The following is a 27,677-nucleotide window of genomic DNA, read 5'->3' on the forward strand; positions in this document are numbered from 1 at the left end:
CGATATCATTCGGTTCTTCGATATTTTGATGACATCTAATGGTTGTACCCTGTGGGTGCACTTTTTGCATAAGCCTGGACTTTCACGATTTGTGCTCATATGCCCATCTAGCAGCAGTAACACTTTTTCGGTTTCTGTAGGTTTCGGAAGTTGTCTATCCGTTCTCATGAGCAAAACCAATTGAATCAGGAGGAGAATCGTACATTAATTCATTTTTCATGTTTTTGCGCAGGAAGATAAAACACGGCGGTAAATAAGACCCGGAAGCACTCATTGCACATATGACAGTTCTCACTAATTAATACTTCACTTATTTTTTCCTTTGGTAGCATAAACTTCACAATTTTTTGAGGCAACTGTAGTAAGGTCGCTTTAATCCATGTTCCAAATTTTTGTCAGATTATAGTTAAGTTGCTCCAAAGCTCATTCCATCTGATTAAAATATCTTCCCATTTATACTTTATTAAACGCCCGTGCTCTGGCAAAAGAGGTTGACTCTGGTAATCTAAGTAAAATCGTAAATCCCTTTAACCAATCCCAGCCCGCCATCTTTTTCTGAGAATTAAACCAGTATTTAATGTTGTTCTATACCGCCATTTCATTTACACGTTTGGGTACCTCTAGAGTCGTAAATTCATAGAACCTAGCTTCTATGTTTTTGATATGGTCAAAGAGGTGGCTTTCGATAGTATCGTCAAAGGCTGGTCTTTTCGCTCCCAAACAGTTTTTTTCTGTTCCTTCAGTAAATTTATTCATTTCCTGGCAACTTCATCTTAATGTGCCAAAAGGAACAGAGTAGGCTTAGGATGCTAGTAGCCAGTCCATTGTTCCAGATTTATCAGCTCCCATGTTACCTTCTCATTGGTATTTTACAACCATTTCACTTAAATCTACAATAACAAAACAAATAATTCATTTTGTTACGTAAGTCGGCATATTATACCAACTATCCCTAAACTATAGCATGCCTTATTGCTTGGGTATTCGAACAAAAAGAAAATAGTGAGATATTGGACATATATGAATTTTCAATCTACCAAACTTTGTGTAATTATTGTAATTATTATAATACAGGATTCTACTTTTCAGTCAGTTCGTGAGACTTCTATTTTTCAATAAAAAAGAACAGGACATACCTTTTGGAAGCCAATTATCTGCGATAGTAGAGATGGATCGTAGGTAAGTACTGCCTATGGAATAACGTTTCAGGAAATGTTATTGTGCTCAAATTCGTACTGCTTTCAGTAAAGGAAACATCACAATTTTTGTAAAGAATATCGGTAACTTAACAGAAATAACTTTATTCAGTTGTAAAGTATGAAATAACTTTAGTGCTCAAGATGAGTGTGATCACTTGAGCTTCGGGGAAGAAAAAATCAGATTATTTTATCTAGCTTCATTAAAATTTCACATTTTACACATTTTTCATCATGACTATATCTATGATTGAACATTTTTATTATATTACTGATTCAGCATTTCATATGTCTACGAGGTCTAACTATTAAATAACGAGACTACGCGCCTAGATGTCGCCTTAGACGGATGGGATAAAAATCAAGTAGTGCGTTGGGTATCTAGATGTCTTTATTTCGTGCGCATGTTTGTGAGTGGTGTAAGCGCTTTAGTGAGAGCCGAGAGAGCACTGAAGATGATCAGCGCCATGGTCGCCTTGTGACTGTTTCAATTCCGGAAACAGTGACCAAAATCAACGAAATTGTGTGAGCAGATCGTCGAATGAGCATCCGGATAATTGCCGAGGCTGTAAACGCAGATACAGATATGGTTAGAAAAATTTTACAAGAGGAATTTCACATGACAAAAATCTGTGCGAAGTTGGTACCAAAAAATCTGACCCCTGAATAAAAGCTCTTGCGTCAACGGGTTTTGCTCTGATTTCCTTGAAAAGTTAGAAAAATACCTGCTTTGGAAGGGACTCGATTTGAGTGGATGGAAGCGGTAAAGCAAAAAACGGTAGAGCTCCTAAAGGCTCTCACCAAAGAAGACTTCCTGCATTGCTTCGATCAATAGAAAAAACGTATGTAAAGGTGTGTGGCAAGGGGAAGGGAGTATATTGAAGGGCAGAATTCGAATGTAGAATAATTTTCATAATAAAACCCTTATTCGTAACCAGTCTCGTTATTTTATAATAATAATAATATATAACAGACCTCGTATATCAGTTCATGTTTACAAAATGTGCATTCAGCTGTTGTATCATTAAAAATTATTTTGTTTCAACGTGGTATTTTTACAATTAATTCATATTGAGTATAATAATTATATTTGATTTGCGTTAATTTAATTAAGGATGCTGTTTCTCTTATATCCTTTTAGAGTCAAAGTTGTTACAGTATAAGTCGATTCAATTAAAAAAGCAAAAAACTAGTGATTGTCTTATATTAAATATTTTTTGATAATTTATAATTTCATTTATTGCATATTTTAGGTTGGTCGTTAATCATATCCTATCCGAGCCAGTAGAAAGTTGGACCGGCCTTTCAGGTCATGTGAATAAAGAAATGATTAACAATGCCATCCAGGAGCATATTAAAGATACTGGTTATACGATAAAAGATATTTTTGCCTTCATATGTGGACCAAATCAGTTTTCTGAGCTTTCATTACAAGAACTACACCATTTAGATGTTACAGAAGAACAAATCCATATATTCAGCGGATAGCACATTACTTGCACTGACCAGCCTTCACTATTCTGCGATACTCCGCCTCTTTCCACAGACTTATGTTTTGTTGTTTATCGTTTTGCTATAATATTTTTAATTTGATTTGAGAATGGAGCCGTTGGTAATAAACTGTTTTATTTAATGCTATTTTTTTTCTTATCAAAACATCATTCTTTTTCAAGAAGAAGAGCGAATGAAATGGCATAGTGCCTCTAAGTGCTAAGAGCTAAACTGTATAATTGCAGTGGACAAAACCAGAAAATGAATGTGATATTGATGTACATTTGGCTTTTAAAACCAATTTCTAGCCTCATCCAAATTAATCATAAATATTTCATGGCTGCTGGAAATACCCATATGGAAGTCGACCCTCAACACCAAAGAAAGGGCAAATGTTTCACTCAGCTATTACATGCAACGATTGGGTTAATTTTATAGCTTAAAGATGTAAATGTTTTTTATCTCTCACCTAAACTAGATAATCACCCTACATTCGAAGAAAATTTAACATTAATAAAAAACCCTGTTGGGTATTAACTGTCTGGTTTTAACTGCAAGAAAATATGAGAAAGCTGCATTACAAAACTAGTTTTGGAAAAGATTTTAAAAGTGTTCACCCCAACCAGCTCATTTTCATACCACCAGCCATACCTCTGATTTGAATAACAATAAAGATAACTAGTAGTGAAAAAAATATGTCACAAAATCAAAATATTGTAGCCAACACTTTTTTGGTACTTTTCGAGACTTTTAGCTTCTTTTGGCATGGGCTCTCTTTTTTGATGCCACTCCATGGAATCTCTTTTGGATGTTGGACCATAGTTTCATCATCCGTTACAATTGATGGAATTGAACTTTTTTGGTCCTCTATTCAAAGCTTTAAAAATCACTCACAACATTCTACTCGACACTGTTTTTGCACTGTGCTGGAATTCGAGGAAACCAACTTGCACTAATTTTTGTCATATTCAAATACTTAGAAAACTTGTTTTGGAAATGCCGATCTGTGCTGCAATTTCTATTGTTTTTAGGTCATTTAAAACTTTCAATATACAGTATAGTGAAATGCTACCTAATATAACGAAAATTGCATGGTGGGATATTTCACTTTTGTGACTATATTGATATAAGTCATGAAAATATTTTTCCACAAAAAGGCGATCTCACCTACTGTGGCTTGATAGAGGTAGTCTGTCCACATGAGAGTGGCCACCATGTTTAACCCAAACTCTGCTGATTTAACATTTGTTCTTTTCATAATAATGTTTAAAAATTGTAATTTATTTTCTCAAATACTTTTTCAAAAATTTTTCTAGGACTAAATAGTATTTTTAATTGAAAAAAATACGGGAATAATTTATTTTATATCATAGTTGGGGTTAAACATGTGACCACACTGTATCTATCAAGCCACTGTAATCTCACCCTACTTGCAATGACATCTGCTGAATTATCTGAAAACTACAGCCAAGAAACTCAATAATGACATTTGATTTTCAACAGCAAAAGAAGCAACAAGTGTGAGTGTGTGTTTGCTGAATGTAAAGTTGAAAAACTTTAATAAAAACTAAGTTGTTATAAAATAACTATTTTTTGGCCCATCTAATTTCACCAAAATCTGTATCTAAGAAAAAATATTGGCAACTTTGGTGTTTTTGGGTTTGTATCACATTTGAAACAACATATAAAGATTGTATGACTGTTTTTCTGCCAGATTCAAGAGTTCCATATCTGATGTTCCAGCATTAAATTTTTGGTAATCTTTTACAGATGAATGAAGGACAAAAAAATACTCTAGTTCCTCCTAAGGAAGTCAATGACAGTTGTCACGAGGATAATAATGATATAGACTCTAATTATGATCCAGAATCTGATTAATCAGAGTTATCTAATAACGCTAGTTAATTTTCTAATAAAAGTGGTTGAGAAAATGAGAATTAAATAAAAAAGGGAGATTAAGCAGCAAAAGAACATAAAATTAGTTATGAATGGAAATACTTAAATGAGGAGAATCGCCCCAGGGTGACATTGGTTTGGTTGCATAAAATGAAAGAAAGAGAAGTTTATACACCGATTAATTATTTTGAGGAACTTTTAGATGCTGATATGATAAAAAATCTTGTAGAACAATCAAATTTATAAAGTATTCAAAAAAATCTAGTTAGAAGATTATCCGTTACAATAACTGCGATAAGGCAATTTCTGGGTATATGTTTATAAATGTCAATTTTTAATTTACCACGAACTGAATAACTCTTGGATTGGACTAGAATTCCTTTTCGGAAAAAAGCAACTGGAAATCTTCAGAAAAATAATTGGAAAGTACAATACTGAATATTGCATAAATAGTAGGAGTACTCCTTAGACCAAATTGAAATTTCCTTGAACGCCTTGGGACATATTTGATTTTAAAGTTTGGATATTAGGAATAATAAAAGAATCTGAAATGTTCTTCATTCCAGTGGTGAGGGAGGGGTCTACAAATTTTCAAAAATTGTGAAAAAATATAATTTTATGTATAGAAGACTGGGGTATGTTAAAATACTGCTTTGAATAATGGGGTGACCATGTGAAAGGGTAGGAAATAAAAATAAACAAAAATCGAGCACATCAAATAATCAGCGAGGGTGCTAAGTAAGCCCTAAATATGTTTAGGTCTTTACAAAAGACTGAGATTCAGAAATCACGTGGACTGTTATAGAAACAATGCTGTTTTGAAATACACCAGAGAGTAAGATTATTATAATACAGACAATTCATAATAATGCTCTAGTAATGCTGATCGAAAATCTCATGATGATTAAGTCTAAAGCTAATCACGGACTTACTGAACACAATGTTCACTTTACCACTATACCAATACAATTATACTGACACACGTTTCGATAACGAAATTATCGTCTTCAGCAACTGGAGGTAAACTAAAATCTATTAACTTGAACTACCTATTTATACTAAATTGTCCCACTTATGAGCTTCTTCATTATTGATGTGTTGGCTTTTTGTTTGTAGAGCACTTCATTTTCGTTTAATTCTTGGGTTTTTGCAAGTACGTTGTTTATCCGAAGTTTAACGGATCATACAAACATCCATTTCGAGAGTTTATACTAAACATAATATATTTAATACAGTCAATTTACACATAAAAATAGTGGTAAAATTACAAAAATTGCTGTAGAACCAGATATTGATGGAGAGCTGGGGTTCACCGTTACAAATAAAGTTTTGAAAATTCCCATCGATTCTACGTGTGCTACAATAGTTATCGTAGTCAAAGGTTGAAATTTGAGATTTTTTGGATTTTTCTTGATCTTAAAAGTCTATACAAAAATGGTCCACATAATTTTTTTGTAAGAATTAGAAATCCAGAAATATCGCGATTCTAAGAGTCACATTATACATGATACGCACACATTTCCACGCCACCTGTGAGTTAGTGTACTCGGCGCGTCTTTCTTACTGTCGTTTCCCCTTTAGACCTACTCCACTAACTTTCGTGGCAACTTTAGGTTATTTTAGAAGAACAATAACCGTCAAGTTCTAGATATAATACTGACTTTGATATTGGCTACTGATGATTGGGTTAACTATTGTTTCGATTTCTTTAGATATTTTAATCAGATTCATAATCTTAAAAGTTTACATCAACAGTAATGTCTACGATTTTTTCTTCCTCTTCTTGCTGGATGTTCATAAATTGTTAAAATATGGCTGAGTCATTGGTCTCTTCATTAAAACCACAGGAATCTTCCTCTATTGTACTCAACTGGACATTTAAGCAAGACTGTACCTTGGCAATTGGTACATACTGAAGAACACACAAACCCGACTTTTTAACAGCCAAATTTGACACTAAAATCTTTTTCGCAATTGCAACGGTTCCAGAGTATTATCCATCAATTTCCAACTCCAATCTTCGGGGTTCAGTTGATTGCCTAGCCATGTTTAAACATCCTATGAGACATCATCAGAACTATCTTTAGCTAATTTCAACAAGGATTCTTTGATTTTAATGTAGCCACGTTACAAATTTTTTTTCGATGATGATGAGCTTTCTTTTTCTGAATTTCTTCATTGGCTTCATTGCCACAAAATAAACAATATTTTTTGAAACAAAATTTTGATTCACTTCCCGCGTTCTAGTTCGAGGTGGACTTATTTTTGAAGTACTAGACTTCAGTTAAAAGTTTATTGCAAATAAAGCAAAACTGAGTTAAAAAATAGCACAAATAACCTAAATTGTAGACGCTTGTGTTAAATACGTATATTCACTTGAACTTAACCTTTAGCACTAGAAGAAACAGGTATATGAATGGGACTTAAGGATAATAGAGTAGCCAGATATTTTTTAAGGCTACGTTGGTAAAGAGGATTCAGTTGGGGACTGACTATCGTTTGAATAAATGTTTTAAGAATAGTATAATATGTATAAAAAAACACATATACGTGGCTTATATGTGCATATCATGTATAATGTGACTCTTAGAATCGCTCTTAGGAGAAGAATCATAGGAACCATTTTTGTGGATAATTTTTAGGACAACAACTTTGGCTTAGATTTTCTTAGTACAACTTACCGTTTTGTTGACCTTTGAAACCGAATAACTTTTGTAGCACACAGCATCGATGGGGATTTTTAAAGCTTTATTTGTAATGGTGAACCCCAGCTTTCCACCAATATTTTGCTTTCCGGGAATTTTTAATGTCTATATTGACCGGACCGGATTAATTCTCTATTTTGTCGTAAGTAATGTGACAAGCTTTTTTCCTTTCGTCTCCTTTTTAGTGTTATTCGTATCATTTCTCAATGCTGCTCAGGCTGTTTATCTTGGTAAGAATATGAGAAAATTGTCAATGATGTCATGTTTTTTCAGAAAGATACTTCAAATATGGACTTTTTGCTCTCAGAATATGTGGTGTACGATATAACTTTTTGATACGCCCTATTTTATCCCATATACAGCAAGCTGTTCAATTCAAATGTTTACTTTGTTAGCAAATTTACTATAAGTTAAAGCCCAGACGAATTGGAATCTGTTCTAAATGCCAACCGTGTAAATCTCAGTGCGTACATATCTTCTCGTCAACGTTTAATTATTTTGATTTCCTCTGGGAAATAATCACTGAACTATTGCTTTTTTTTCAGTATGTTCCAATTGAGAGATTAAGTATAAAAGATAGATAAAGCTTAAGACGTTCATTGGCATTCCCTCAACTATAAGTCGTTGCGAGATTTTAATAACAAAACATCCAGAAAGTAGTTCAAAAATTATTTATAGTCTAACTTATTGTTGTACGACGTATAAAGAATCCTATAAGAAAGCTAAGTATTATAATGTTGCTAATTGCGTGAAAGATTTTATCGGAATTTTTACATACAAAAGTTGCTATTTAAGTTTTGACATATAGCAACACTGATGTAAGTATGTCAAATCTGACATTGCCATCATAAAGTTTGACATTTCTAATTGATGACTTACTGAGAACATAATTGTCAAACGAGGGCTAGTGAGTTATTTACTAATACTTGAAACATTCATCTTGGTCAAAAATGAAATTAAATCGCAAACATTTTCATGCGACTATTTTCTATGAATTTCGACGTGCATTAAACCAACAACAGTGTGCCGATCAACTCGCTTTGGCATTGGTAGCTTGATATTCTTTTTCTCTTTTGTTTTTCATTTTAGCTGAAATTTTAGCTCTCTCAACCCATGTCATCTTAAGTTTGAGGTCGGAAATTTAGCAAATATGAAGTTTTTCTAATGAGGCATTTAAGGGAAAATGATCTCTTCACAATTTCGTAAAAGCTGTATTAGTTCCTGGAGTAAATGTGAGATTGGTTAATGGATATTCAAGTCATTTGGACAATATGAAATTCTAAAGTGTCTTTGACACAATGCGGTTAAACAATATCGTTTAAAAAGAAGAAAGATGGTCCAAAAGCAGCATAAAGTAAATTGTTTGTTTCTTTAACTTAATTTCGATTAAAATGAATGTCTTTCAACACAGCAGCTTAGTGAGTCGGAAAAACCTAAGGTCTGATGGCGGGCATCAAAATAGCCTAAGTGAACGCTCACCATGCAAAAGTCATCGCCCGGGCATTACTAAAGAAAACCTTAGGGTAGTCCTAATCCAGGAACCCTGGGTCTACACGGAACATATCAAGGGACTAACCTGTAAAAATACCAAGGAATATATGACACAAGTAGTGGTAGTATACCGAAATAATGGATCTTGTTAAGAAACGATAGAAATCAACTTTGACTTTCAGAATTTCTGGCCAGAGACAGAATAAGGCCATACTCGATGCATACGAATCGAGTTGCCCAAAACAAAAAAGCAAAAAAAGTAGCGATGCTCCTCGGTGGAATGATCTTTTATCCAAGCTAAGAATCGAAACACAAAACCTCTTTCTTTAACAGAGCAAAGTGTTTCGGGGACAAGCAGATATACACAAGAAAACTCACTGCATACAACAAAGAAAAGCAAAGCGACAAAGCTTTAGAGATTCCTGCGAGGAAATTGCCTCTACACCTGCGGCTTCAAGACTTCATAAAGTTTGAGAAGGTTGAAGTTACTAAAACCATGACACTGAGAAAACCGGATGGCAGCTTCACGGAGAGTGAGGAGGACAGAGCACAGCTCTTGCTTAAGAACCACTTCCTAGAAAGCGGCAATCCTTAACACAAAAGGACAGAATATAGCAAAATTACGAGAGAAGTTGCTGCAATTGCAAAACAGGTATACAGTAGTGAACGAATACCATAGCCTTTCAACCGTTCAGGTCGCCAGGAGTCAACGGAATCTTTCCATCCCTTCTTTGAGGGGGCCAGGAGAATATCTTGTTACACTTGATTCTTCTCAGTAGAAGCAGCCTAGAGCTGGGTTGCATACCAGAGCCATGGAGAAGGGCCAAAGCAACCTTCATACCAAATCCTTTACACCAATCAACTTCACCTTGTTTCTACTCAAAACGATGGAAAAAGCTGTCGACAAGTGGACACCTCTCCATCCATGTCAACTTGATTACCAAATAGGCAAATTTACGGAGACTGCTTTGGTACAATTGAAAACTGGAATTCAGAACTCTTTGACGAACAAAGAAAACGTAGTATGTGCCTTCTTAGACATAGAAAGCGCCTTTGACAATACTCCAATATACTTTGTCAAAAGAGCATTAGATGCGAGAGGAGTAGATGGGACAACCTCCAGCTGGATTGCACAACTACTATCTATTAGAACAGCAGAAACGAAAGTAGGGCAAGACACCATTTCAATCAATGCAAACACGGGATGTCCACAAGAGGGAGTTGCGTCCCCACTTATGTGGAGCTTAGTAGTAGATAAACTCTTATGCGGGTTGACGGAGCTCGTCATACCCATTTTAAACCACAGTTGACTTAATAAATGGTGCTCATAGCTTATTCTTGAAGATAGAAAAGAAAATAAAATTCGCGTTAATCTTACTAATATGGAATCATAAAAACGCATTGAACTCAACATATCCCTATAATCTATTCCCCATTTATGATTTAAAATGAACATGAATCTTCCACAGATATTTCTTGAGGTAATCCTCTATACTGATGCTTCCAAAGCTGACCGTTGGTTGTGCAATCACTTCAAATCCATTCACCATATACATGGAGTATTTATATAACATAATCAAGGTTTCAAATATATATCGCATTTCCAAAAACCACATTATGACATTTATAAAACTCTCTCTACTCGTGATGTACCAATATCTCATCTAGCTTCAATTCCATAATGGAATCACTGTAATCAAAAGTACAGATTTCGACAAAGACACCTTTAGCAAAATAAAAATCATAGTACAGATAAAGTTCAAGCTCCAAAACTTCCTATCCTTAATCACTTCAATTGACTACATTAAACGTAGGCACGGATTTCTGGGTGTTGTTTTTTTGTAGAAATGATCATGCTACTATGACCATCGAGCACATAATCACCGATTGTAGACACTACTTAACCTCAAGTCAAGATTTGAATGGAAGCATAATCTTGAGGTAATATTCAGTATATTGTGCAACAAGTGGGAAAAGTTCAACTTTTCTCACGAGGAAGTTTGTGGCATGAGCCCGAGGGGTGAGTGCCTCACACACATTTTTTCTACAACTGCACAAATTGAAAGGAACTTAATGTTCATTTTTATGATTAGTAAAACCAAAATAATACTAGAGTATCCTCTTAACTTTTGTATAATATTATTTAAATTTGTAGTTGATTGTGAAATTTTTATTAGTTGAGCCTCGAATGTCATTTCTTTTTATTAAATTTTCTATTATGTTAATTTTAGATGGGTTTTCGTTCATATACGGTGTATTTTCTGTCTCCATTTCTGTAAAGGGTTCGGGTGGTTTTTCAATGAAGTTGACGATTTTATTAGTAACTTTGATTTTATTTTTAATAGACTCTTCGACTTATCCTTCTGCCGCGGTACTGGATTGCCATCCTCCATGGCGCTTCAAGGTTAATATGTTCCCTCCCGCATTTACTAAATGAAGAACGTCTAAAGCAGTGACCTGTGTATAGATGAGGTTTTCTAATTTTAAAAAAATTGCAATTGTCTTAGCCATACAACCAAATTTGTTAATGCCTGTCTCCTGTCTAGTATATATTCCATGTTGATAATTTAAAAATAAACGTTTTTCTGGCAAATCAATCGGTCGAAGAGCAGCATATTTTTTATATAACTCATAAAATTCTCCCGTTAAGTGAATGTTGACTCTTTTGTTTTCGTGTCATCTTATTTCACAAGTAAAACTGAATTCAAATCGTTCAAACTATCGATTCTCAACTCTCACAACTCCTCTCTACGACTTGCCCCTGCTACGCCTATATCTACTGCTGTCTGCAAATGAAAAAACCATAGGGGAGGGTGGGATAATACCGTGCGGTTGATAATACCGCGCCCCAGTGTAACTACATAACTATTTTTAAAAGCTATGACATCACATGATCACCTTGCGACCGAGTAACCCCGCCCCGCACGGCAGTGGCCCACGGTCAGTGGTACGAGTTGTGCGTCAGTAGAGAACTTTTGCACACATTTCTTATAATTTTTCTGTGACTGACGTATCCAGGTATGTACTTCTTTTTGTTGTCTGAATTATGTTGTTGTAATGTATTTTGTAGCGTAATTTGGTGTTATTTAAAGTAGATATAAGTTTCAGGCTAAAATTTTGTTTATAAAATTCTGTTGTTGGAAAAACCACCGCTCAGGGCGCGGTATTATCAATTGCATATTATAGGTACCTATTTTTTCTTTTACAGATGGCTGGAAGTGCACCAAAAAGAAAAAAGGGGTCATGGGATCCTCTTCAAATGCAAGCTGCTTTAGAAGCTGTAAAGAGTAGGAGAAAAATAAAGGAAGTAGCAAAATCATTTATGCTTCGGAATCTTCAATTAGAGATAGGTTAAAAAAAGAAGAATACTATGACCCTTGACTTGGCTGATGAAACAGGTATTACAACTGTTCAAACACCTGGAAAAAATTATGCACCTATAGGAATTAAGCAAGTTGGCAAAATTACAAGCGGAGAACGTGGGAAAATGTCACAGTTGTCTGTGCCATGAATGCATCATCCCACCCATGTTTATATATCCACGCCAAAGAATCAAACCAAGTCTCAAGTTTGGAGGGCCTATTGGAGCAGAATATGAGTGTTCAAAGTCTGGGTGGATCACCGAAGATTTTTTGAGAAATGGCTTCGTCATTTTGCCAAATATATTACTGCAACAGCTGAAAACCCCACTCTACTAATTCTTGTCACTGAAGGCTTCTCAATGTTGCCGGGAAAACGGGATCCATATGCTATCTTTGCCCCCGCACACTTCCCATAGGATGCAGCCGCTGGATTTCACTTTTTACAGTCCATTGAAGACAGCTTATCATAAAGAGTATAACTTATATATGAAAAACTCATGGCTTCAATATTTAACAAAGCTTATTTGAGAGTAGCTTCGATGGACAAGTCAGTAAAAGGTTTCGAAGTGACTGGCATTTATCCCATAAACCCCAACGTGTTTGATGATGATTTTATATCAGACCCAATTGTTCAAGACTCAACTACTCGAAAAGAAAATTCATTCAACAATGACATAGCAACGGAAGCACTCTCTACACATGTTACAAATGAAACCGAGTCTGCCAGTACTTCGCGTAGTAACATTTTAGAGATATTGAGCCCAGTGCCTCGAAAAATTCAAAAAATTAAAAGACGTTCAAAGAAACAACACTCTCAAATTTTGACCGCCTCGCCACTAAAAGGACAGCTAGAAGATAAGGAGAGAAAGAGAAGATTAAAAGAAGAAAAAAAGGTAGAGGAAAACATGTTAAAGGAAAAGCTTTATCAAAAGGAAAATCTATGAAGAGAAGAGTGTTAATTTCTAGCAGTGAAGAAAGCAGCGAGGATATTCTCCTTGCACAATTATATAATTGCGACGATGAAGATGAGATAAGCTCAGACAAAGAAAATGAGAATACTAATGAAATATGTAAAGTATGTTGTGAATTCGGACGTAATAATGAAGTCTTGTTTCGTTGCTGCTCTTGTTCAACCTGGATCCACATGTTAAGATTCTATTAAGATAAGCACTATACCTAGTTATGTTCAATGGCTGTGAAGTATGCATAAATAAATTTTGATTGACCTATGTATCGCCTATTACCGGGGCACGCTATTCTCAAACCAGTTTGATAACGCCGCGCTCTCATAAATTTTATTTTTCTTCCTTTATTTTTATATAGGTGTTGTAAAAAATAAAATTGTATTTAAAATTGATTATGATAAAATTTTAGCTTGAGTTGAAATGATATGCACTAGTCGAAATTTATAGCCATATGCTCTTAAGGGCGCGATATTATCCAACCCTCCCTTAATTAAAATTTTACAAAAAAATTCTTGCCATACTGAGTTCCAAGCAGACACACTATCCACTGCACCATTGAACAATGATTTAAATGTATCGGTTAGAAGTACAAATATCTATCTATCATAATTTGAAATAGAATTTTCTATTATTATTTAATTCTTTTCATCTACTAAAGAACTCTTTAATTAGAAAAATCTATGTTAATTCAAGGAAAAAATAAAATTGAATTCTAAAAATAGTTCCTCCCTTTTTTGGGGACGTAATTGTCGGACTTTTTTTTGAAAATGATTTCTGATACGTGGATATATCAATGTTATTTTTTATACTGATAGTACTTCGCAACATTGAATATTGTGACCAAACTCTAGACGCTTTTAAAGTTTTTGGACAACTCTTCAAAGTATACCAAAAGTACAGTTTCCGAAAAAGATTTCATTTTTGAGTTTCTTCTCCATTCTATAAATTTCTTGTATGCTAATTCATATTTTTTATTGAAATTTCCGGCAACAAATCTAATTGCTGTTTTTTTATATATCTCTGAAAAAGTGTTATCAAAATCGTCACTACTCACAGTATCCATTATAAAGTGGTATAATTATATCCTGTTAAAATAATATTTAATGGAAATTGCGATTTTCATCAAATAACTAATGAAAATTACTTTAAGAATTTAAAAAACTTGTTGTGTCAACTATTTCATGTTGACAAAACCCAAATAAGTTTTCGTTGATTTTTGTTGATTCCCCTTCTAAATCCATGTGGTGTGGGCAAAATGTCGTTAGAAATAATATTTCTCACAATATGTGATTTTGAAATTAAGTTAGCTATGAGAAATATGTCATTTTTTACAAATATGTAACATGACTTTTTCAATATAAGATTTGTTAATCAGAATTTCTAGTAAACTCATTTAATTTTACACCAAAAAGGTACTCTTGATAAAACTCGATACTGTGTACCGGTTTCGGAATATTTTGATTTGAAAATTATGAAGTAATAACCGATGTTGGTTTGAAGTAATGATAAATGTATTAATTAAAGAAAAAATCACAAGATGAAAATTAAAAAAAAGGCTAATAACAAAAATATAATTTAATTAGAGTAGGTGTTCAAAATATCCTCCGTTTTCATGAATACACAAGTGTATTCTTTCTACTAAATAATCCATGAGTCTTCTAAACGGTGGGGAGTCAGCTATGAGGTCATTAAAGTGACGTTGAATTCTTTCTTTCAATTCTTGAGGAGAATTAACCTATGTACCATGAACTTTTTCTTCAAGATACAATCAAACTGTGTAATCCAAGGGATTGAAATCGCATGACCAAGGAGGCTAATGAATTGGAGCTTCTGCACCTCTACCAATCCATCGATTTGAAAAATGGTCACTCAACCAATTACGACACCTTCTATCAAAGTGCGGTGGAGCTCCATCGTGCATAAATAGAGATTTCCGCTCGTTTAGCGTTATATCTTCTAATATCTCGAATGAGTGATTGCTTAAAAAATCCAAGTACAAGAGCTCTTGGACTTGTCTGTAATGATAAGGATGTAACTATTGCTCTTTATGTATCCACCAAGTACTTGCAGAAGACATATTTGTTTGTCTTGCCGTATTCCTTACGCTAACTGTTAGATTTTGATCGATTAAATTCAAAATCATATTCTCTTCATTAATGGTTCTTGTTGTTCTTGGTCTGCCAGAACTTTAAATGAGTGTTGGTAATGGGATACCCTTTTGACATGTAGATTTTCATCGCACCATTATTGTGCATTATGGGAGTTAAACATACCTTGTGGCGTAAAAGTGACTTTGTCCGTGAAAAGAATACATTTAAAAACATTTGGATTGTGTGCCGTCCTTACTTGTAATGATTGATAACAATCCACTCTAACCAGTAGATCGTCTGACAAGATCTCTTGGACTTGTCTGTAATGATAAGCATGTAGCTGTTGCTCTTTAGGTATCCTCCAAGTACTTAAAGAAGGCGTATTTGTTTGTCTCGCCACGTTCCTTGCGCTAACTGTTGAATTTTATTCAACTGAATTCCAAATCATATTTTTTTTATTATTGGTTCTTGTTCTTGGCCTACCAGAATATATTTTCTTAGGTCTTAGGTCTTCTCAGTTTCTCGACAACGTCATTCCGTGGCTCTAAATGTGTTTTTACTTGTTAAGTTTCTTCGAGGAAACTTTTCTACGTAACGCGTAATAGCTGCACTATTTTTTTTTTAATTAGTCGCATAAGGTTAATAACATGTCAGTTTATTCAAAATTTGATCACATTTTAATTACCAATATCTAAAAAATAAATGACAGTTTCCCATGTCAAACTCAGAGAAAATGATATTGTCGTGTAAAATTTAAAGTTGAATAATTATGGGTACTCAACTTTTGAGGGTCCTTAGTATAAAACAAACAACAGTCCCAGAGCCGTAATACATGATCATCAAATTGTTTCATACTAAGGCATCCAATAGCTCAGTGACCATACTTTTTTAACTTTAAAAAACAAGATCCCATACTGATTAGACTGAATTTCTGTGAAACGTTACAAGAAACGAAAGCCCTCAGTTCCATTTTTTTTAAATGTATCCGTTTTAACGATGGGGCCTCATTTACGCGACAAAAAATTTTCACATAGTCACATAATGCTTACTAATTAATAAAAATAATAATAATTAACTTTATCAGTACTTCATAATTTTTAAATCAAAATATTCCGAAAACGTACACAGTATCGAGCAAACCCCAAATATTTTTCAGTTTTCTATCTATCCTAGAGACGGGATCACCTTTTTATAAAGACCCAGCATAAATACCGACAAAACTTGGTAAATAAATCATTTTAACATAAATCCAATATTTATGAAGTTCCCCAAACTTTTGTGAAGCAGATTATATGAAACTAGGATTTCTTAATGTCACGTTTCCTAGTAAAATACACAAAGGCTGATATAACTGTTTTTGTTTGATGTCATAGCCCGAGAAATAAATTTGACAGAAATCTGAGTAATTGTTTTTGATACGAGTTTTAGTCCAATGATTAATGTGGAGAGCTTTTGTAGTTAATGGGGCTTTCGGTATAGTGGTCCGAGTGGAAAGAAAAACAATTAAGGGTTTCATAATATCCACTTTAAACATTCTAGTGCGGAGAGCTCTCATTTTTTCTTCAGTTTGACTGAATAATTTATGGGCTAGAGCCATTATATTTGATAAAAGAAATATTCGCTATTTTGAGATTTCAGTCTAATAGTTAGTCCAATTTCTTCAAATTTCACTGTTGCTTGTAATCGATGTCCTGATTTGTTGATATAATACAGACTGTATTCATTTATATTTTGTTTATTGAAAGTATAGTTTTAACGGTCGAATAAGAGTGGTTATAGTTCTTTCAATATCAATTACAGAAGACAGTTATGCGAAGAACAATCAATATTTCATAAATAAGCACGGCACTCATACCAAATTAAAAAATAAAAATAATGTTTAGTCTCCGTATAAAATTCGGTAAACATCTAACAAACCGTCAGTCTACGTGGACTAACCATCTTCACTGCTTACCAATGAAAACATCGAATCGTAAGCATGAATGCACTTCTATGGTAGTTAGAAAAGAGACAGGTATGAATTTAATAATAAAGATTTAGCTATACAAACACAGTAAGTTATTTAAATTATATTCGAATGCTTAAAAAAGGAAAATGTTTAGCAATCTGATAATGCAATCATAATAAGAATTGCTGAATTAACTAAAATGATCTACAGCAATCCCTTTCGGATTATTGACAGAACCGAAAAACATGTAAAGCAAAAGCTGAAATCAGTTGACAAAGCTACTCAAGATTTTATACGTAGCCTATGCTTTATAAATATGTGCTAAATACTGTGCAGCTGTTTAACACGAAGATATAACAGTAGAATTATTTGAAAAGTGGCTTAATGAACAGCTTTTACCTAACATTCCATCACAATCAAGAATCGTTATGTACAACGCATCCTACCACTCGCGGTAACTCCTTAAGATGCCATAGTAGTAGTAACAAAGCTCAAATTTTAGAATAGTAAAAGAGGCCCAATAAACAAAGAATCGCTTACTTTTATTAAAGGTCTAAAGTCAGAGAAAATTTATTATATTGACAAGCTGTGCAAAGAACAGGGCCATACTCTTCTCAGACTATTACATATTTAACCTAGTAGAGTTAATATTAATTTATGAAGATACCTACTTTGGAATTTAAATGTTTTTTTTCTTTTGTTTTATTTTTTAAAAAAATCATTTTACTTTTCGGGTTTCTGCTTTGAAATTTCGTTTTCCAGGAATAAAACGAATGGGTTACAAAAAGAGCTCAGCTCACGTCTGGTACCCGGGGTAAGCGAAACTTCCTTATAGGCAGGTACATTTTACTCGTCTATTTACGTTTTATAATTAAATATTCAGTTTTAGCAAGCTCATGAGGTATGATAATGATGTTTCTCCAAGTTCCAAGTATTTCTACAATTAAGTGCATATGTCTAAATAACGGCGTTTAATGTCTTCTAATTAATAATTCGATTGCTTTCCAACGAATACTTTCTACGCCTATGGTAGATCAAACAAAATTGTCGACAAGGGTTTTTATAATCTGTAAATGATATTGGAAGAACTATACATATTCTCGTCTCTACAATACCCTGGCTTAGAGAGATCCCCTCCTATATCTAAAGGTGAGAGATGCAATCCCCACTTATTCTATATAACAAGAATTTTGTAAAATCACGTTTTTTGCTATGTCAACTCTATAGGATGTTTCCTCAGTAATCTAATGTTAATGAGATACAAGATGTCGGATTGTGTCATTATTTTATTATAAGCTTCAACAAGTGTTAAACATAAGGAAAAATAATATATGTTCAAAATGTGCTACTCCAACTAAAATACTCGACGTCTAATGGATTGCCGAATAAGTTCGAAGTTATCAGGATTGCTACGAATAAAATCACTAGCTTGTATGATACAATTTTGAAGATCTCCCAAGTTTAATATTGGAGTTGTTCGATGAGCGATTTCGGATACCCTTTCACACACAAATCCAGAGGATCGTGTCAGAGGGTCGCGGTTGTGGATATCCTCGTCCGATCCAACTGTCAGAAAAAACGTTAATCATACGTACAATCATACCAAAATGTGTAAGAGCACCGTCATGCACGAACCACATGCGCCTTCTAATAATAAGAGGTACATCTTCCAAAATAACTGGAAGCTAATTTTATAGAAAATGAATATATGTTAACCAGACAGGAACACGTTTAACGCGATATAGATACAATAAATTATCTTTTAGAATATTCCAAATAGTTCTATTACTAACATGTACTTCATCATCAATTTTTCTGGTACGAGTTTCTGGATGTTGGTCAATCATTTGAGGAATCTGGTTTTCCAATTAAGGAGTTCTTACATTTCTGTGTCGTACAAAAATATTCTTTGATTAAGCAAAAGTTTCAGTCTCTTGTAAACGATTATGTATCTTATTAAACGTTTAAGAACATGGTAAGCGATTATTTGGATAACGTCTAGACTCTAAGATATTATCATTGGCTAATCCATACAAAATGTGCATGTTAGACATTTCAGTATTAGTAAACGCAAGCATCGTTGTTAATACAACAAATCCATATGATGAACATTTCTCATTCGTTTTTTGCGTCAGTTTTAAGGTTCGGCACAGTATTTGACAACATTATTTCAAAGGCCATTCAGAATAAGCATGTTCTTTCGTATCACTTCTAGTAGCGTCATCAGGAAAAATAAATTTCACTTACAGTAACAGCTCATTTATTACAAACAATTCAACACCCTGTATCTTATTAATGACAAGACTTATCACACAGGTTTATAGGATTTTCATTTCTTAAAATGGAGTGATGAAGCTCACACTACAATATTTTAGGTTACTATGTATAAGCGTCAAAAAATTGAAGTTCCTTCTGAATAAGATAATCACAATATTTCAAATTTTATCTACTCCTATCAATTTATGAATTAATTATTTAGCTGCTTCTGAGCTTGAGATTAATAGGATTTAGGAACAAGAAACATGAGTTATAATAACTCACTACTAAAAGTGACTATCAAAAAACGTATCAAACTACAAATCAAGAGAGGGAAAAATATGTCATTCTTCCATTTATGGTACATTGTACTTTTTCTATGCTCGCCCGAATGAGGTGAGTCCACTGGAACCTAAGAATATTTCTCGTTTTGATACTAATGAAATTGCTGTTTAAGAAATTATTTTAGAAGAAAAAATTATAGTAACATACAACTTAATGGTGTATTCTATATATATTCAGTGATTTTGTAAGAGGTATAGGATTTGATTTTGAAAAAAAATTTGAAAAATTCATGATTTCATGCAAATTTTGGCCGCGGCTCCGCTTCACATTGCCCACGCGCGAGGTCTAATTTTGGCACCCTCTCTCCAACATATCGGCCAGTATTTCACGAATAAATGCTTCAATATTGGCTTCCAGTGCGTCCACACGATTTAGGCGTCCAATTAACGATCCCCAAACGTGGGAAAAACTGTTCACAAATTTGGCCATTGTTTCGCGTGCCGTGTGGCATGTGGCACCGTTTTGTTGAAACCACATGTCAGGCATGTAAAATTCTTTCATTTTGAGCAAAAAAATCGTCAATCATCACACGGTAGTGCTCGCCATTCACAATAACGTTTCGTCCATCGTCACTTTTGAAGAAGTACGGCTCGATGATGCCAGCGGCTCATAATCCACACCAAACAGTTTCTTTTCCGATGCATTGGTAGCTCTTGCAATGCTTCTGGCTGGTCTTTACTCCAGATGCGGCAATTTTGCTTGTTGACGTATCCATTCTACCAGAAATCAGCTTCATCACTGAACACAAATTTTCGATAAAAAAGTGGATCTATCTCCAACTTCGCCAGCGCCCATCCACCAAATGTTAGACATTGTGGGACCTCGTGTGGCTTCAATTCTTGCATCAGCCGCATCTTATATCAAATCCTTTTGCAAAATTTTCCACGTAGTGAAGTAACAGTAACAGTAATTGCTGCGAACACCAGCGATTCGACATTTCACGATCATCAGTAACACTGGCGGATACAGCCGCAATATTTGCTTCAGACCTCACTGTATGTTTGTGTGTTAGTGGTTTAATGTCCTATAGTGTAAACTGGGTTCAAAATTTAGTCACAAAGCTACCGAATAGTTCACTCAGAACACCGACCAAACTGCCCATAAATTGGATTAAGTCGATAGACCAAACGCAACAAGTTTGACAATGACACAAGAAACGATTTACGCGTGATCTGTCAAAAACAGTGTTGTCAAAAAGATACCAGCCAAAAATCACTTATTGAAAATTAACAGTCTGTTTCGTTAGTAACGCCTGTCGAAATATCTGGCTAAAGTACTTCGAAGGGATCACTACTTTCAATGTCAAATGTACAAGCTTCATTGTTTAATTTCAATAAGTTATTGTTGCTAAAGAGTGAGCTTTTTAATCAAAATTGAATATTAGAAATGGAAAATATATTTTAGATAAGCGTTTCAATCTAAATAGGATCTGAGTTTTAATGAAAAACAGAATACATAGTTGAATTATGATTAAAAAATATCGTATTCAATATAAACCCTTCTGAGAAATGTTGGAGTATTAATAATGATGAGAAAGGACTTTTCTCATTTATCCTTTCCCTTTAATTTGTGCTCGATTTAAAATGTTTAATTAGATTGAAAGCATCTCGACAGTTGGGACGTATTTTATAGATACCTTCTTAAATGAAAGGGAGGAAAAGCTAGATCCAATGAATAATTTATCACATTTTTAAAGTTGAGCTCTTGAGGTACTAATTCCACAAAATTATACTTAATTCAATTGATGACTTCGTTATTATAGTAAATTTCATTAGTGCATATAACACCTTTGGTCTCTGCCAGATCTTCCAACATACAACGTAGAATACAAAATCCGCATGACTAAAAACATATTCTTTTTCATAAAAGTAGAAATCGACGAGATTGAGGTGAAAGGCTTGTCTTTGAATAAAAAAGGTTTTTGGATCAATAACACTAATTCACTCTTCTTACCGGATATTTCCAGCTCATGATTTTCCAATTGAGTTTTTAGTACTATCACTTCCAGATCACCTAATCTCTTAGCTATTCTTACGTAACTATTTATTTATCTAACCTTCACACCTGTCACCAATTAATGTTCTTAGTTATATAAATAGTATTTAACCACAAAACGGTTGGGATGAATTTATACATGTGGTGTATTTTACTAACTTAATTCATTTATGTAGAGACTGACTTTTCACTAACACTTTTCTGCTTAACTATTTCCTAATCATAGCACAAACTTTAGGAGTAGGAGTTGTAATATAATAACAAAATGGTTTTAAAAACTGTTTATTTTCTTGAAATTAGATGGACGAGCCCTTTTTTATGTCAGTTGCATTAGAATGTCTTATAAGTTGGAAATAATAAAAAACATTTATAAGTCGTAAGCCTAATATAATTCACATTTTTCAAAACGAAAATATTTCACGCAGATGCATTCACCGTGCTATAACCAAATGTGAAGAAGAAACACTATGTCTAAATATCCTAAAAAGTGGAAAAACAATTATTTTTACCCAAAAAAGCTGAAAGATTGGCATGAAAAGTGAAAGACATAGTCGAGGATTCCGCAAGGAAATTAGCGTGAATACCATACTTCAATGAGTATCGTATCGCGGGAATTAGCAAGAAATGGTCAAAAATACCAAAAAAGACGAAAGTGTCCTAAATATATACCCCATACTAATCAGCACGGATAGCAAGATTATGTTGTCTGCTAAGGCGGATACATTTCGGGTATGAACAAGAATGGGTCAAAAATAAATATTAATAGTGATCTTTCACGTTATTATCATTGGTTGGGTCATAATAAATTAACAATGAATATAGAAAAAACTGTACATATGGTTATACAACAGGTTTGGAAAAAATAATTATCAATACGGTAATAAAAATAAATGATGTAATATTAGAAAGAGTGAAACAGTACAAATTCTTGGGGTTAATAGTTACAGATAATCTGACGTGGAAATTACATGGGAAAAACAGAAAAACAAAAAAACAGAAAAACAGAAAAACAGAAAAACAGAAAAACAGAAAAACAGAAAAACAGAAAAACAGAAAAACAGAAAAACAGAAAAACAGAAAAACAGAAAAACAGAAAAACAGAAAAACAGAAAAACAGAAAAACAGAAAAACAGAAAAACAGAAAAACAGAAAAACAGAAAAACAGAAAAACAGAAAAACAGAAAAACAGAAAAACAGAAAAACAGAAAAACAGAAAAACAGAAAAACAGAAAAACAGAAAAACAGAAAAACAGAAAAACAGAAAAACAGAAAAACAGAAAAACAGAAAAACAGAAAAACAGAAAAACAGAAAAACAGAAAAACAGAAAAACAGAAAAACAGAAAAACAGAAAAACAGAAAAACAGAAAAACAGAAAAACAGAAAAACAGAAAAACAGAAAAACAGAAAAACAGAAAAACAGAAAAACAGAAAAACAGAAAGACAGAAAAACAGAAAAACAGAAAAACAGAAAAACAGAAAAACAGAAAAACAGAAAAACAGAAAAACAGAAAAACAGAAAAACAGAAAAACAGAAAAACAGAAAAACAGAAAAACAGAAAAACAGAAAAACAGAAAAACAGAAAAACAGAAAAACAGAAAAACAGAAAAACAGAAAAACAGAAAAACAGAAAAACAGAAAAACAGAAAAACAGAAAAACAGAAAAACAGAAAAACAGAAAAACAGAAAAACAGAAAAACAGAAAAACAGAAAAACAGAAAAACAGAAAAACAGAAAAACAGAAAAACAGAAAAACAGAAAGACAGAAAGACAGAAAAACAGAAAAACAGAAAAACAGAAAAACAGAAAAACAGAAAAACAGAAAAACAGAAAAACAGAAAAACAGAAAAACAGAAAAACAGAAAAACAGAAAAACAGAAAAACAGAAAAACAGAAAAACAGAAAAACAGAAAAACAGAAAAACAGAAAGACAGAAAGACAGAAAAACAGAAAAACAGAAAAACAGAAAAACAGAAAAACAGAAAAACAGAAAAACAGAAAAACAGAAAAACAGAAAAACAGAAAGACAGAAAAACAGAAAAACAGAAAAACAGAAAAACAGAAAAACAGAAAAACAGAAAAACAGAAAAACAGAAAAACAGAAAAACAGAAAAACAGAAAAACAGAAAAACAGAAAGACAGAAAAACAGAAAAACAGAAAAACAGAAAAACAGAAAAACAGAAAAACAGAAAAACAGAAAAACAGAAAAACAGAAAAACAGAAAAACAGAAAAACAGAAAAACAGAAAAACAGAAAAACAGAAAAACAGAAAAACAGAAAAACAGAAAAACAGAAAAACAGAAAAACAGAAAAACAGAAAAACAGAAAAACAGAAAAACAGAAAAACAGAAAAACAGAAAAACAGAAAAACAGAAAAACAGAAAAACAGAAAAACAGAAAAACAGAAAAACAGAAAAACAGAAAAACAGAAAAACAGAAAAACAGAAAAACAGAAAAACAGAAAAACAGAAAAACAGAAAAACAGAAAAACAGAAAAACAGAAAAACAGAAAAACAGAAAAACAGAAAAACATTAAACGATGCAATCATGTTGATTGGGTAATTATTTAGAATTGGGGCTCCACCCCAAACATACTCCTAAAATTTTTCGCGTATATAGGATGTTTTTTAGTGCTCCGAAAGTATTTTAAGAGTGGGAGAGACACATATTTTCCATCATTATTCATCATTTCATCATCCACACTCATTATCTTATGCATATTGAATGTCAATAATGTAATGTCAGTAATGTAAGTATGATTAACTGATACGTCCTTGATACCTATAATATTAATTGAAAGAAATACATACATGTTTCACGATAAGCTTTTAACGATTGACTTAACTCAACCTAACCTAATCTAACCTAACCTAACCTAATCTAACCTAACCTAATCTAACCTAACCTAACCTTTTGTTTTTTTTTTTTGCCCAGAGGTAGGGTGGAAGCTAATGCCTTCCTCACAACGGGCGGGTGCAAATGCTGTGAGTTTGTGTGGGACTCTCACCCACTAAACCATCCTCCTCAATCCTCGGGAGTGTCGTACGCCGGGAGGACAACAAATTGTCATTGAATCAGCGTACAACACTTAATCCTTTGGATTTTTTGAGCTGTTTCTTAGCTTCACTCCTCTCCACCAGTCCGTCAAGACGGCACAAGAAGAGAGAAAGTTACTGAGCCACTCCACCAACTTCAAGGTCTTACAGTTCCCAGGAGTGGAACCTAACCTAACCTAACCTAACCTAACCTAACCTAACCTAACCTAACCTAACCTAACCTTACCTAACCTAACCTAACCTAACCTAACCTAACCTAACTTAACCTAACCCAAGCTAAGGTACTATTGCTCTAGATGACCACGTATTCCGATATGATTGGATAAGCATTGACATATGTATAAGATAATGTGTGTTATGTTGGAAAAATGTGTCTCCTGCACCGTTAAAGTACTTTCAGAGCACTAAACAGTAACCCTATATAAGTATACGCGAAAAAATTTTTGGAGTATGTTTGGGGTGAAGCCCCAATTCTAAATAATTATGCTAACGCTGTGTACTGGTTGTATAACAGTTTTATTGAACCACTTATGAGGGATCTTATCCCATGCTATCGAAATGTCACTGTAACACTAGATTACAGAGGCTATAGAATACTGTAATCAAAATTATATTTGCGAAAAAAATTAACTCACTATATAAGGACGATCCATTCTTAAACATCGACAAATCAAAAGAATTTGAGCAAACAAAACTCATACATGAAATACAAATAAACCAAATAAAAACTGATTTGAAATTAAAAAAAATCAAGATTATTACAATCACAATCTGCGGAAAAGAAGCACTTGTTTACGTATAAAAAAACCTCAAAACTCTCCAATATTTGCTTGTTATATGTAATTACATATAACAGTGTTTTTAAGTCAAAAAGTGAAAAAACTGTGTATAGGGAACCTGAGAAACTATTGAGAAATGAAGTAAAATAATAAAAAATACTTGAATTACATTATTTTTCTGTATTCTGTTATGATTATTGTTATCTTACAAATTCACCATTTCTTTTGGTAGAAAATAGTAAAGATAGAAGAAAATTGCAATCGTCAATATATTAAATTTTTGGATGTAGGGATGATGTGCACATCAAACAAAGTGAAACATAATTAAAGCTACCTCCTATCACAACGGTCGACGTGCCGTTACTAAATGGGTTATAATTAATAGATTTACATAATGATTTTTGAGCCAATCAGCACAACACACATATATACAACATACACACAAAGACAAAGATAATTTGGAAGTCCATTTATCATTTCAAATCTAATTATGATTTTATGCTTTGCACTTTTTTTACTTTCACACCAAACGGAATGTTCTGTTCTCAATATATTAATAGAAATATTGTTCGGAGTTCACGCTTGTTATCGAGAGTTGTTTCAGGGATTAAATATTATTACAAGATGAGTAATATAACGAACGATATATAATATTGAAGACGGCTATAAAACAGCAATACATTAAATTCTAATTTTTTCAAATTAAATGAAAAACTTGCCTTTCTGTTACATCTGGAGGAGAGATAAAAGTATGTAACTCGTCAACTTTGTGAAGTAATTTCGAATGATAAATTCGAATGGACTTCTTAAAAATAACGATGTAAGCAAATATTTCATGTATAATATTGTTATAGGTAGATAAAACAAAAATTCCTTACGTTTGAACCAGTTCAGAGGTTTATAAATGAGGCGCGAGAAAAAAAATACTTGATAGTGGAATTGAGAGATAAATGATTGTTTAAATTCCAACCACCAAGTCGAGAATAATTCATTCTTTTTGCATTGCTAGCAAATGCTATTATGCATAATTCGTCGGCTTTTTTTCTGGAATACTTATAAATGCTTTGAGGACCGTGTTAATATACGTCTAAGAATTTGTATTTATTAGAACTAATTTTTATTAGAACCCAGCGGAGTGAGAGGAATTTTTTCTGCGAGTTTCCAGTTTTTAAAGCGGTTTCTAATTATATATAATTATAATATTATGTGTTATATTTGTTTACTGTTCCGTATTTACAACGTGAAGTTTCATAACGAAGGATCTTTTTCAAGAAAAAATCGTCGGGCACGCCAAAATTTGAAAGTTATAAATACGCAATATTCGAATAGTAACTGATATACAATAAAATTGAGATTATCTAAAATCAGTAATAGAAATTTCATGATATTAACTAAACTTTATATTAAGAAATGAGTATTTAGTAATATCGATAAATAATAACAAGAAATCAAACAAGGACTACGGCGTAAGACCCATCAATTCGATGTTTTGACTGTTCAAACACGTTTTTGTTTGATATGATGTGTAAGGGCTCGCAATGTTATAATGAGGAATGATTCGTCTACTGCTATTAGTTTCCCTGATTTTTTCGTATACTTGTGGCAAACAAATCTTGGTGTAGCATTCAGAATTGACCGCTCTACGTTGCTATAATGGGATGGTGGCGACATGTACACTTATCTCGAAAAAACAGGCGACCATTTGCTTCGAAGTGGTTCTTGCGAACAACTCTTGAAGGATTTGGTTCGTTTTGAATGACCCATAGAGTGGGTTGTTGCTCATGCACCATGATTGAATTTTGTCAACATTCCTTTGCACCAATCAAAGAGCTTTTTTTACACAATTGTCAGATTACTTTTGGGTATCTAGAGCAACAAATTTTTTTGACAGCCAAATTTGCATGCATGCAATATTGAATGTATGCTAGTTGAAATAATGCCTCAATCTTACATCATGTCACATGACGAACTTGCATCACGAAACTGACTCGATCAATCATCGGTTGAATTTTCCACAGGTGGTTCAGTTTTTTGGCATATTCGGAGACCGTAAGGTTATCTACTACATGAAAATTTGTACGAAGTTTATAGAATCTGTCCCG

At 33.3% G+C, this 27,677-nt stretch overlaps 1 protein-coding gene across 6 annotated transcripts in view; it reads left to right on the forward strand.

Moving 5' to 3' along the window:
* LOC130902461 (cytochrome b5 reductase 4) overlaps positions 1-2,829 on the forward strand; it is a 264,053-nt gene extending 261,224 nt beyond the window's left edge. For all 6 annotated transcript variants that reach the window (XM_057814622.1, XM_057814623.1, XM_057814627.1 and 3 more), the window contains exons 8-9: positions 1,090-1,179; positions 2,450-2,829. In XM_057814622.1, coding sequence (XP_057670605.1) covers positions 1,090-1,179; positions 2,450-2,684 — 325 coding nt within the window. In that variant the 3' untranslated portion in view covers positions 2,685-2,829. The remainder of the gene's footprint in view (positions 1-1,089; positions 1,180-2,449) is intronic.
* Positions 2,830-27,677: the final 24,848 nt, after the last annotated feature.

This window comes from Diorhabda carinulata, chromosome X, assembly GCF_026250575.1.
Source record: "Diorhabda carinulata isolate Delta chromosome X, icDioCari1.1, whole genome shotgun sequence".
Lineage (NCBI taxonomy): Eukaryota > Metazoa > Arthropoda > Insecta > Coleoptera > Chrysomelidae > Diorhabda > Diorhabda carinulata.